At 43.3% G+C, this 13,656-nt stretch overlaps 1 protein-coding gene and 1 pseudogene across 7 annotated transcripts in view; both read left to right on the top strand.

The window, feature by feature from the left end:
- The window catches only part of KIAA0319L (KIAA0319 like), a 99,552-nt gene that overhangs the window by 66,220 nt on the left and 19,676 nt on the right, over window positions 1-13,656 (top strand). For all 7 annotated transcript variants that reach the window (XM_027597807.2, XM_027597797.2, XM_027597778.2 and 4 more), the window contains 7 exons: window positions 8-105; window positions 3,432-3,519; window positions 4,932-5,024; window positions 7,131-7,263; window positions 10,251-10,479; window positions 12,059-12,182; window positions 12,771-12,903. In XM_027597807.2, the coding sequence (XP_027453608.2) occupies window positions 8-105; window positions 3,432-3,519; window positions 4,932-5,024; window positions 7,131-7,263; window positions 10,251-10,479; window positions 12,059-12,182; window positions 12,771-12,903 (898 nt within the window). The remainder of the gene's footprint in view (window positions 1-7; window positions 106-3,431; window positions 3,520-4,931; window positions 5,025-7,130; window positions 7,264-10,250; window positions 10,480-12,058; window positions 12,183-12,770; window positions 12,904-13,656) is intronic.
- LOC113924291 lies at window positions 2,175-2,763 on the top strand (annotated as a pseudogene).

The raw sequence follows: 13,656 nt of genomic DNA, 5'->3' as shown, positions 1-13,656 counted from the left end.
TCTATAGGAGAAACCTACACCTACGACTGGCAGCTGATTACTCATCCTAAAGACTACAGTGGAGAGATGGAAGGGAAACATTCCCAGATCCTCAAACTGTCCAAGGTGAATTTGCCTCGTCTCACTTGCAGGGCTGAGATAGAGGTGCTGACCATTTTCTAAAATGTAGAATGTAGAATTTTCTGTTCACACTTAAATCAGGAACAATCTTTCAGAAGTGAATCCTCCAAAAGCCTGGCTAACATCCAGTATTTGTTAGTGTATGATTCTCAAATGTTCATTTATGGTGAGAAGACTGTATAAGCATGGTGGTGATAGCTGAAAATATACACTAAACAGCTTTTAAGGGTAACATAAGGATTTTAGAATTTGGGAGATAAGCTAAGTTTTTTGTGGCCACAAGACTGTGTAAATTGGCTCAGTCTTTTTTGGGATTCAGTGTAGTTATTAAGAACCATAAAAATGTTCATATTCTTTGGCCAGGCATTCTCATTCATTCGTTCATTCTTTTTTTCTTCAACAACTGTTCATCATACACTAGTTATATGTCAGGCAGTGGGGATTTACCAGTGAATTGATCAAAATCTTCACATTCAAGGACAATAGAATCTCGCGGGTGATACTGGCCAGAAGCAGACAGTTAATAACAGGGGATGCACTAGGTCATTGCAGGGAGTATTGACGCCCTGGGGAGTTTGATTTCTTAGAGTTTACTCAGCTGGGTCATGACAGGTGACTCACTTTCTGGGTAAAGGGTGGAGTGCTGATACCCCATGCAGGGGAAGCAATGTCCACTGGGCCAAATAGAAACTGTGACAAAAAGGGAATTCTGTGTGGTTCAGCATGACTGGCCCCTCCAGTGTGAGAAGAACAGTGGCACAGAGTTGGAGAGATGCATGGGTCACAGAGTGAGGACTGTGAATCTTATTCATGGGGAATATGGAACCTTTGAAAGGTTTTAGATAGTAGAAAGACTAGTTCAGATTTTCAGTTTAGAAAGCTCACCCTGACTGCAGATGGGAGGAGGTAAGACTCAAACTAGGGAAACCAATTGAGAATCTGTTGAAAGGTGTAGGTGTGAGATGGTGATAGCCTGGGTTAAAAAACAAATAAGTAAAATAAAACTTAAAGGCTACTGTGGAGCTCATGATATGTGCCAGACACAGTGCTAATTGTTTTATGCTCTAACTTCATTTTATCTTTGTAATGACCCCAAGATGTAGATACTAATATCTGTTTTATAAATGGCAAAACTAAAAATCAGAAAAATAAAGTAGTTTAGCCAAAGTTCACAAAGCTCTTAAATGGTAGATTTGAACTGGAACTTTCCATCCCTAAAGCTCTTGCTTTTAACAACTATGCTATGATCATTGAAATCTAAGATGATGGCATTGTGAATGGAGAGAAGTGAGTGGATGTGAGGAATATAATGGAGGACAACTCGATAAGACCTGGTGATCATTTGATGGGGTGGAGGTGTTGGGGAAAGGATGTCTAGGATCATTCTAGCCTTTTGGCTCAGGCACCTGGGTAGATGTTGGTATGACAGTGGTGATATTTACTGAAATGAAGAACACAGAAAGAGGAGCAAGTTTGGATGAGGTTTGCAGATGATTAAATCATTTTTGGACAGAGTGAGTTTGAGGTACCTGTGAAACATTTGAGTGGAGGTGTCCAGGAAGAAACTGGGAGTCAGGGGCTAGAGAGCAGGACACAAGTCTGCGCTAGAGAGATAAATCTGCACACCAACCTCCAACAGATGACATTTGAAGCCATGGTAATATATGAGATCCTCCAGACAGAGTGTGTAGAGTACAGTTGGAATCCTGGGGAATACTGTCCTTAAAGATGTACAAGGAAGAAGAAACTGAAGGAAATGAGGAATCGGCAAAGTGAAAGCCAAGTAATGAGAGATTTCCAAGAAGAAAAATGTCAAAAACACTAGTCAATTAACATTTGCTCAAAGAAGATCATTCAGAAGAAAGGAAAAACTTCAGTCGTCTGAAAGATGTTCATCACAGCAAGCATTAGTTATAATAGTAAAAGTCTGGAAACAACCCAAATACCCAACAATGTGGAGCGCTTATGTGATATGACACACTCGGGCACTGTTCTGCAGCTATGAAAGTGACCATTAAAAAGGCTATTATAGTGGGGGAAGGTGCTCATGTTAAATGAATAGAAGAAAGAATAATAAAAAGCTTGATGCAGGTTTTTCTTTCCGATCTGCAGTGGAACCGCCACCAAGATGCAGATTTTTGTGAAAACCCTTATGGGGAAGACCATCACTCTCGAGGTTGAATCCTCAGATACAGTAGAAAATGTAAAGGCCAAGATCCAGGATAAGGAAGGAATTCCTCCTGATCAGCAGAGACTGATCTTCGCTGGCAAGCAACTGGAAGACAGACAAACTTTGTGTGACTACAGCATTCAAAAGGAGTCCACTCTTCATCTTGTGTTGAGACTTTGTGGTGGTGCTAAGAAGGAAGTAGTATTACAGCACTCCCAAGGAGAGTAAGCATAAGAGAGAGAAGGTTAAGTTGGCTGTCCTGAAATACCAGAAGGTGGATGAGAATGGCAAAATCAGTCACCTTCATCGGGAGTGCCCTTCAGATGAATGCGGTGCTGAAGTTTTTATGGCTAGCCACTTTGATAGGCATTCTTGTGCTAAATGTTGTCTGACCTATTGCTTCAACAGACCGGAAGACAAGTAATTGTGTATACAGGTTAATAAAAGACATGAACTAACAACAACAAAAAGCTTGATGCACACCTTGATTTTAACTGGACCTTGAAAGTCTAGTTCCTTGAGGTAGTGATCTTATCTTACTCCTCTCCAAACCCCAAGCCTAGGATAATGTCCAGCACATAATTGGTTCTCAGTAAATGTTTGCTGAACGAATGAACTATTTAAAATACTTTTTGTATGTGGTCAAGCATTGGGAGGAAGTAAGAGAAATATGATTAACTGATGTGTTAGGACAGTGGGATTGTGGGTGATTTTCTTTCTTTTATATTATGTTTATACACTTAGTGGAAATCAGAAGGGAAAAATATTCAGATATTTGGGAGCTATTTGGTATTTTTGCAAAATGATTTTCTTTGCAGAGATGATTATTTTAATTTCATAACTCTATGAAATAGGGTGGTTGGGCCCTTAATGTTCTTCTGAAAGGAAAATGGGAGTACAGAGATATTGAATTCCCTTTTGTTGTTCTAGAGTCAGCTAGTAATAAGATTCACATTAAAAGCTATGGTTTTTTAGTTTATAATTCATTGTTTCATCTCCTCAGCTAGTTTACTCTCTCCATTTTGGAAACTGTGCAAGAAGAGAGTGCAGTATCAGCATGGAAAGTTCAGATATGTGTGTTATTTTACATAGAATTGCTGCTCTTTGTGGTTTTCTAAAAGGTCTTCTCTCACTTCTGCAGCTTACTCCAGGCTTATATGAATTCAAAGTGATTGTAGATGGTCAAAATGCCCATGGGGAAGGCTATGTGAACGTGACGGTAAAACCAGGTATGAGTTTCCCAGCCCTAGCTGCATCTCCATTGCTTCCTCTGCAGGATTCCCAAAGAGGGGGAGATTTGACTTGAAGGGTTGTTGTTCTTCTTCCTTCTTCTTCTTCTTCTTTCTTCTTCTTCTATATTCATTGGGCAGTGCCTAGTTCAATGTAATGAAAGGTTAGGTGGCAGAGCGTATGCTTTGGTTCTAGTTGGAACATTTGGCTGGGCGGAGAAACATTAATCACATGACCCCCAGTGTGGTGTGGCTTGAGCAGCAGCCTGCCTGTCTGAGAACTACTTCTCCAAGTAGGTCATGCTGAGAGAGGACCATGTGTTGTGATTAAGAGACACAAGGAGCCTGGGAGAAGCATGTAAAGGAGAACCAGCCAAATGGCTGGCTCTTTCTGATCTCTTTCCAGATATGGGTTTTGCACACAGAATTCCTCATTTAAACCCTGCCAGTCTTCTTTCACCTTGGAAATCAGATCCCGTCATTCTTTTTAAGTGATCCACCATTGGTAAGTTACAGTGCAATAACAAAGTATCTTGTTTTGCATTTTTAGGGAAATTTGGGGCAAGTTGGAGAGTAGCACATACACTAGCACAAATTCTTAATACTGGTTTCTGTCTTTGTTGGGGATAGATTTTTCTGTTTGTTCCTTGAGCTCTGTAGCCAAGGTAATCCTTTCACCTTCTTAAAAATGTGTTTAACATAAAGACCGTTGGATTTTTTTTTCAAAAGGCCCCTGGGTTTGTAGCTCATAGTCATTCAGGCGGACAGAGTGGTCTGCGACCCTGCCATCACTCAGGCCTAGACACAGTCAGCTCAGGGATGTTCGGGAAATCATCCGTTATCTTTTCAGCACAGTCTGTGCCGAGGGATAGTTTGCTTGTCAAGGCCCTTGTTGCACAAAGCTTGTTTGTGGTCCACCTCTCCTCAGCTTGTGCCACTGTAGTCCTTTTCACGGACAAGATAGCACATTGAAATGTGCATTGAAAGCATGCACGAGGCATGGTCTTAGGAATGGTCAGGTTTGGAAGAGGCTCTGATGCTTCCACGTGTCTTATGCTAGAATGGTAACCTGGCGTTGTGACTTGCCATTCATTCGGTGATGCTGCACGCATTAGTTATGTGATGGAAACTGATTTATAATTCACCCACACAGGCCTGCTCCTCCTATAATTTATAAAGCCCCTCTTCCATGATCCCAGGGTCCTGGGATAGAGCCCCATGTTGGGCTCTCTGCTCAGCGGGAGCCTGCTTCTCCCTCTCTTGCTCCCCCTGCTTGTGCTCTCTCTCTCTTGTTCTCTCTCTCAAATAAATAAATAAAATCTTTTTAAAAAATTAAATAAAAAATAAAAACTGCCAATAAATAAATAAAATAAAGCCCCTCTTCTAATTTCTTCTTCGTCATTTTCTTTCAGAGCCCCGGAAGAATCAGCCTCCCGTTGCCATCGTGTCGCCACAGTTCCAGGAGATCTCTCTACCAACCACTTCCACAGTCATTGATGGCAGCCGTGAGTGCTTGTCTAGGCATGATGTTTTAGAGTAGCATTCACTGTGAACTGTGGTAGAAAATGCAGGTCTTGATCTCGGGGTCATGAGTTCAAGCCCTGCATTGGGCTCCATGGTGGGCATGGAGCCTACTTAAAAAAAAGAAGAAGAAGAAGAAGATTTGGGGCCAATTTAATGTCTGCATTCTGTTTAGGCCCATCTTCTTGACCATGTTATGGGAAGACTACCCATTGCAAGCAACTGATTAGGAAGTAAAAACGAGACAGGCCTTATTTAAAATCCCCATGTGGCTTGTTTGAAGTAATAATTCTGCTCTTTTGAGATGTTAAGAAAGGGATTATGCAGGTATTTAGCATTATTTTATATGAAACTTGCTGGGTTTCAAATTTGCTTAGATAGAGTCACCACTCTCAGTTATGAAAACAAAGTTCCCTCCTCTATAGTAAGATAAGTAACTGAGGGTCTTGGCTGGGAGCTCTCCCTGGCATGTACTGCCTGACAAGGTTTTTGTCAGCCTCCTCCCAGAGAGACTCGCAGAATGTGCTCCATGCCCCGGCCCTGCTCGTGAACATTTTACCCTTCAGAGTAGTGTCCCCTGATGGGTGACATGAGAAGACTTCTGGGTCTTTGCCACTGATGCTGGCTATGCATGCAGGGGGTTTCAGGCCTGTCATCTCAGCAGTATTTGCTTGGTCCCCTGGGAGGTCTAGTGAGGCCCTGCTACCCTGATTGTCTTGCCACCAATAGTCGTTTTATGGCCAAGGCAGTCACTGCTCTAGCAGAGGAATCTCTAGCAAGGTTAAACATTTCACGTAGATGGTACTGGCAAGAGGAGGGTAGAAGAATAGCAGGCCAAGATGGAAGAGAGAACAGGAAGAAGTACTCGTGAGAGCAGTAGAAAGGGTTCACATAGCGCCATTTTACTTTTTTTTTTTTTAAGCATTTACTTTTTTAAAGATTTATTTATTAGAGAGAGAGAGTGGGAGATAGAAAACAAGCAGGGGGAACGGCAGGCAGAGGGAGAGGGAGAAGCAGGCTCCCCGCTGAGCAGGGAGCCCAATGCAGGACTAGAACCCAGGCTCCCAGGATCATGACCCGAGCCAAAGGCAGACGCTTAACTGACTGAGCCACCCAGGCCTCCCCCAGCCCCCCTCCGCCATTTTACTTTATATTGTTGAATAGGTCAAAGCCAAATAGTGTGTAAGGGTGTACACTGGAGAGAATCAGTATGACCCCATCTGCCACCTATCCAGTTGTCCTCCAGACAGTCAACAGTATTATTTTATGTTTCTTTCCAGAGACATTCTATGCGTATGTAAGACAATACATTATACAGTCTTTATGATAACACAGAGTACACACTATTATGTACAATGATTATTTCTCCATGCTGAAGAATTTTTCTGAATCAGTATGTGAAATAGTTCATTTTTTTTTTCTCTTAAGGATTACATAGCCTTCCATTAAATGGCTGTATAATATTGTATGGCTGTATACTTGTTTTCAGTCAATCTCTATTGGTGACCATTTAGATTATTTTTGGTCTTTTGCTGCTACAAAGAATGTTGCCATGAATAATCTTGTAAGCTTGACATTTAACACATGTGCAGATATATCTGTAGGATAAATTCCTCAAAGAGGAATTGTTTCTTTATGGAGAGAGTATCACCATATGCTTCCACCGTGACCTAGGAGAGGGTTTGCTCCGCACTTTTACCCATAGAGTGTGTTATGAAACTTTGGTCTCACCAATCAGGTAGGTTAAAAAAATAGTATCTGAAGTGTAATTTAAATGTGCATTTATTTTAAGTGAGGTTGAGTATCTTTTCATGTGTTTAAGAATTTTTGATTTTCCTTTTTTCATACAGTAGCATTTTAACCAGAGGTTGCCTGTGTTGGAGTCCTTGGAAAACTACGCAGTGGAATATTCATAGAGAGGCAGAATGACCCAATATTCCTAGGGAAGAAACACTCTGGAGAGATAGTCTGTCATTTCATGAAGTTTTCCTAGCCTCACATCTCTGGGTAGTTGCCCTGGTTTGCGTAAGCTGGGTGAGTGCTGAGACCCAGCGCTCTCGTGTTGTAACTGATGTTTCTTTATGGTCAAGAAAGCACTGATGATGATAAAATCGTCCAGTACCATTGGGAGGAACTTAAGGGACCTCTGAGAGAAGAGAAGATTTCTGAAGACACGGCCATATTAAAACTAAGTAAGCTCGTCCCTGGGAACTACACTTTCAGGTAAATTAGGACCCTTCAAGTTTCCCTTAGGCCATGTTTTTCCCTTGTGGGTTTTACATTCTTCTAGGAGTAACTCTGACAGATATCAAAGTCATTGTAGATTTGGTTGATGATAGAGCCTTTGGTTCCATTAGTTCTCTGAGTTCTATTGGTCGTTGTGGTCACAACAGTGATAAGTTTCTAGGGCAGTGGTCCTTGCATAGGACCCACCACAGTTATTCCCAAAGCTGCGCCTGGCAGATCTCCATTTTTTTTTAGGATTTCTGTTATTAAGTGAAAGGGCCCATCTTCCTGTGCCTTTTCTCAGGAAAAATCTAGAAGGAACCCATTCCCATCTTGTCTCTTCCCTTGGTAAATGCTTCCTCAACTTACAAGGTCTCAAAATCTTTACTTTGGACTAGTGGTTTATTTCACTATGATTTGTGGGATCTTTCTCTGTTGGAGTGTTTTAACGAATTTGATTCAAAGATAGTCCTGGGAACTCGTGTTGACATTCTAGGATGTAATGATTAGTAAGAGTGTGAGCCGACTCTAGAGTAATCCTCCTTAGGTTTGCAAAAGTCCTTGTCAGTTATAGAGCACTTGTATGTGAGTATCGTACAAACACCATATGTATCTGATACTAAACTAATTTTACATCTGAGAAAAATGAGGCTCAGTGTATTTACTAACTTCTCTGAGGTCACACAGTTCAGCTAGAACCGAAGTGCAGATTCTCTAACCCTCAAGTCTGGGCTTGTTCTGTTCCACTCCTTGACCTGACCTTACATATTTTGTTCATGCTTCCTTGAATGCTCTTCTCAGTCCATTGGAGTTCTGCCCATCCTTAAGGACCTACTCAGTTTTCTGTGAGACCCTCCTGAGGTTCTTCCCGGAGGAGGGAATATGTCTCTCCCCAAACTGTTGCACCCAGTGCCTCTGTGGTGCAGTGGTTTATTCATGGGTGTCTATCGTCCCCACTGGATCTGCAATTAGCCAAGTTTTCACACTACCTGAGACACAGTGACAAAGGTCCTAGCACAGCACCTGCCATGTAAGTAAATGTGACTTAGCAGCACTCTCATTGACTTAAGACTTCAGATGAATGAAAGGCGGCTGCCATTCCACAAGGTTAGAGCCTTCTCATTGGCTTAAAATGGAAACGTGAGTTGGTTTTTACCTTCGATTTCTAATATAGGAGTTCTAACATTTATGAAATTTAGCTTGGGCCAGGTTGATCCTTTTCAAAAAAGTAACAATAATAGCTCCTGCTTCTTGAACATTTATTATGTGTTTAGTACTGTTCTGAGCTCTGTGCATGTAGTGGCTTATTTAATCTTTATAGCAGGTATTACAATTACTACTATTTTGTAGATTAGGAAATTTAGGCACAGAGAGGTTAAGTAACTTGCCCAAGGTCACACAGGCAGCATGACTAGAGCCTGCACTTTTAATCATAGTGTTTGGGCGGATACGGTATTGGGGGTGATTCTTTTGTTCTATCAATTTCAATTTATGAAATGATGGGACTGGATTTGATTAGCGTTAAGATCCAGTCTGTTTGGTTCCACTCACCTTTCCTTCTCCCCTCCTTTGACATGGCAGTGGTCTCTTTCCCCAGCCCTGTGGTCACCTGCTAATCGGGTCCAGGATTCTTGCAGGCAAGCCTGGGACTGTTTGAGGTGAAAGAGTAAACGGGTGGCTGCCATCTTGCCATTTGTCTATAACTTGCTTTTTCTCTGAAACAGGAGACAAATAGGATATGTTAAAAAAAAAAAAAAAACAAACAAAAAACTGTGAAAACAACAGGGAAACTGAAAAAAGAGGAAAACTTCTGTGGATTTTTCTTCTTCAGATGTTTGCTGATTTGCACATGTCTGTGTGTCTTATGTTTTTTGCTCTTTTTCTAAAGGCTAAAATCCCCAAAAATCCCCTTCAGGCCTTAGGTAAAAGGTGAGACCGTGGGATGCAACCCCACAGATGTCTGGCTCTGTCTGTGGCTGGTGGTGAGATTTAAACAAACGACATGTCTTTTCTATGCTTTTCCTCTTTCTGTCAGCAAAATGGAAGGAACCCAAACCTCCTTGCTTGCTTATGCTCACATTTTGAGGTGGCAAGAGAAGCTTTAGGCTGTTCAGCTGGAAGGCATCATTTAGGTAAAAGCCTGCTCTTATAAATGAACATTTTTTTTTCCTCTTGCAAATCCTATTTCACACTGGCACAAACTGTGGGGCTGTTGCGTAGGAGAATTCATTTGCATCTCGGGCTCCTGTCTTACCGGAGCCAGCCCTCCTGGTCCATCCCAGAGGCTGTCTGCCCAGGGCGCCCCTTCTTGCGATGTGTGCATGGCTGAGGCAGGATGGCAGGAGGAGAGCGGGCTGCAGTCAGAGCTTGCTCTATGTAGGGGGGCACCTTTGAGCCCCACAGCTTTAGGGGCCAGGGACTATCTATTCTTAAAACTTGGTTTCTGGGCTTGGGAGTCAGAGAACTGGGCTTGCATCTGGCTCACTGTGTGGCCCTGGGCAGGTGACGTAGCCTCTCTGAGCTTCCTGTACAGGGAAATGGATGACGCCTACTTCATACGACTGTTGGGAGGGCCAGGTCAGACAGTGCCTGTGAAGGTCCCAGTGCCCAGACACGTGCAGGCGGCAGAGCAGAGCGGTGCTGGCGACATAGTGCCTGGATCCCATTCTGACTCCACTCAAGCTTGGGCAAGTTACCTCTCTGTGCCTCAGTCTCCTCATGTATGTAAGGAGTAAAATAAGGATCGTGCTTTATAGAGCTGTTGTGAGGATTTAATGAGGTAGAAAGAACTTGGAACAGTGCCTGGCACTCAGGGTGAGCATTTAGTAGTCGTCCGCCATTCCAAGAAGAATGGGTAAAGAATTGGTTACCATTTGGTACCCCTGCTGCCTTGGTATTTCTTAGCCTCAATTTTTCAGTCCTGTCAGATTGATTCCTCTTCCTTCAGCCCATCCCTGATTGCACTCCTTTCTCTGTCCTGCCAGCTTGACGGTAGTAGACTCTGATGGAGCAACCAGCTCTACCACTGCAAGCCTGATGGTGAACAAAGCGGTGGATTATCCCCCTGTGGCCAATGCGGGCCCCAACCAAGTGATCACCCTGCCCCAAAACTCCATCACCCTCTTTGGGAACCAGAGCACTGATGATCATGGCATCACCAGCTATGAATGGTCACTCAGCCCAAGCAGCAAGGGGAAAGTGGTGGAGATGCAGGTAGGAGGGAATGGCTTCTGTCTTTTCTTGCCCAGGAGAAGTACAGCTGCTGGTCCGGGTTGCCCTTACAAGGCTTATTTTTGCTCCCATTTTAATGACCAAAGTCAGATTTATATAGAACATTGAACATTGGAATTAAAAAAAAAAAAACCACCTAGAAAATTTAAGGGGCCTTTAAGGAACACATTACCAAAACCTTTGTCTTTAATGTTTAGTATTAAAGGAAAAGACTAGATGAGAAAGGGGAGCTATTCTAGGATGGTTCCAGAGAGCCAGACTACTCTGATGCCACAAGGGTGCAGGTCTTTTTTCTTTTTTTTTTAAGAGAGAGAGAGCACACATGTGAGCAGGGTGTGTGGTGGGGGCAGGGGAGCGGGGAGGAGGGGCAGAGGGAGAGGAAGAGAGAGAATCTCAAGCAGGCTCCACACTCAGCATGGAGCCCGACATGGGGCTCGATCTCATGACCCTGAGATCATGATACAAGGGTGCAGATCTTAATGAGCTCTACTACAAATTGGAGTAGCCCACCTGGCTAGATGGTGAGCATCTTCTCTCTGGAGATATTTAGAAGGGGACTAGATCTGTCACTAGGCAGGTAACATAAGTAAGTAAAACTGAATAGGGCCTGTGGCAAACCAGACAACATAACCCCTGATTGAAGTGGTCAGCTGCGCCTCAGCTCCAGCTAGTTGTTGCCACATGGAAATACAGTCCCAATATTCCTAGAGAGGCCAGCTTTTCAGGAAAAAACAGAAATCTAGACCTGTATTTGAAAATTTCCAACTTTGGGGGCACCTGGCTGACTCAGTCAGTGGAGCATGTGACTCTTGAGCTCAGCATTGTAAGTTCAAGCCCCACGTTTTAAGTAGCAAGTACTTAAAAATAAAATCTTCAAAAAAAGAAAAAAAAATTTCCAGCTTTTAAAGACACTGCAGGCCAAACAAAATGTCTGCAAGCTGGATTCAGCCCAGAGGCTGCCAAGTTTTGCCCACTGTTCTAGAGGAAGTTCCTGCCTTGGAAGTTTGCCCTAAATTGTGTATAATGTTCCTTCTGACACTCTGTGTTTCCAAATTGGAGGCATGACTTAAAGCTCACATTTCACCTGGCTTTTGTTTAGATATTATGTTCGGTTTCTCTGCTGCTGCAGAATCCGCACAACCCGGCAAGGGGATGGCATGGTGTCACTTAGCATCTGCAGTTGCTGCCATGTGCTATTGAGGCAGCTGTGTTAAGATCACTGAGCGGCCTCAGCAGGAAGAACATGGTTTTAAAAGTGTGTTATTTTATTCTACGCTCCTGGCCTTCTTTCTGGCTTGGGTCATAAAGACTGAACTTGGTTATCTCTGCACATTTTCCTGTACTCCCCTCCCTTGTGAGAACTCTGACTTTATTTGAAACTGCTGCTGTTCCCCCTTGAAAGGGGAACCTTTTACTTTTAACAGGATGTCCCGCAGTGTCTGATGCTGCACTCACTAGGTTTAGAAAACTAGGTGCATCATTTAGACCAGAGTAGGACTTGTTGTATGACATTGTGATTCTGGGAGTCTGCTTTTCCACTTGTCTGTATTTATACATGCAGGGGGTTAGAACCCCAACCCTGCAGCTCTCTGCCATGCAAGAAGGAGACTACACTTACCAGCTCACAGTGACTGACACCATAGGACAGCAGGCCACCGCCCAAGTGACTGTTATCGTGCAGCCTGGTAAGTTCCAGCCTTATTGTGCAGGCCCTTCTGCTGGCTGGCCCCTTGCACTGTGCGGAAGTAGGGAGTTTGGGTTCTGAGCGATACAACGGTGGAGTGGGAGGCAGCAGTCCACGGGCCCCTGGCAACTTTGGTTGTCCATTCTGAGTGCTTTCTTCAGAGCTAGAGAGAGAGAGTACTTCACAAGCTCAGCTGTGGCTTTGCCCGTGGCTGGCTATTGTGCCTTCAGGGGGACGTAGCAGATAGAGTCTCTGTTATCCCAAATCCTCCCATGGCCTTTAAGGGACAGCTTAAAGCCCACTTCCTCAAGAAAGCCCTACCTTATCACTCAGACCCTCTCTTTTGAACACTTGTAGCATCACGTCTCAAATTTACCATGGTATTACAACTTCATTATGTTCTGCCGTGTTCTTATAAAAAGGTTTCAGTCTTACATTCTTCATCGTGAGCTCCCTGGCCCACAGTCTCTGATAGTTTTGTGGGCAGAGAGGCAGAGTTCTCATGTCTTCCAGAACATATGTCCCAGTTAGTTCCTCTCCTTTCCCAGCTGAACTGCCTGCTTTTGACCTCTGTGTCTCTGTCTTCTAGAAAACAACAAGCCTCCACGGGCAGATGCAGGCCCAGATAAAGAGCTAACCCTTCCCGTGGACAGCACAACCCTGGATGGCAGCAAAAGCTCTGATGATCAGAAAATTATCTCCTATCTCTGGGAGAAAACACAGTGAGTACTGACGCAAAACCCTTATTGATGCAATGTCTCCAGACCAAGGTATCACTTGCTTTTAAGAGTTTACTTGCTCTTACTGGCTTACCCAAGGGGGATGACTGAGAAAGAAACCTTAGCAATCCTAAACTTCAACTCTAAGAAAATGATTCAAAATAATTGTTGTAAGGAGAAAAGAATGCTTGCCATCAGCTAGTCTCCAGTTAGTACTTTGTGGTCCTGTTGCTTTTACAGGTACAATCCGTCTGCCAAAATGCATAGTTTAATTACACTTGAGAGGCAGGATGGAAAGGGTAATGGAGCAGAAAAATACTGTTGCTCAAGATGAACTGGGTAAGGCTGGCAATGGGGATGGGGCAGAGTAGCTGTTACAGAGAATTGAAAATTCATCTGCACCATGAAAGCATTGCTCTGTTATTGTTTCCTTAAAGACACCATTTACCAATTATGTTAGTGAGGGGCCAAAGGCACTAAGCAAAATAATACTAATTAAACTGGAATTACCTAATCGAGCCATTTCTGGTTCTCACAGTTTCTTTCAGCTCCTTTAAACCATAACAAATGGAACTCAGATTGTATGCAGGATCCCACGGGAAGCAAAAGAATTCTAAGGAAGAGTTAAAAGCATTCTTAGTTTCCAAAGGTAGCAACCATAGGACAGACCGAGCTTTTTGTTTTGTTTTCATTTTTGACGAGGGCATTAGAAATGGGTAGGAAGGGGCTATAATTTGACTGTAGAAACCACTTGAC

This window comes from Zalophus californianus, chromosome 4 (genome assembly GCF_009762305.2).
Source record: "Zalophus californianus isolate mZalCal1 chromosome 4, mZalCal1.pri.v2, whole genome shotgun sequence".
NCBI lineage: Eukaryota > Metazoa > Chordata > Mammalia > Carnivora > Otariidae > Zalophus > Zalophus californianus.
This window is presented reverse-complemented; position numbering and strand designations above follow the sequence as displayed.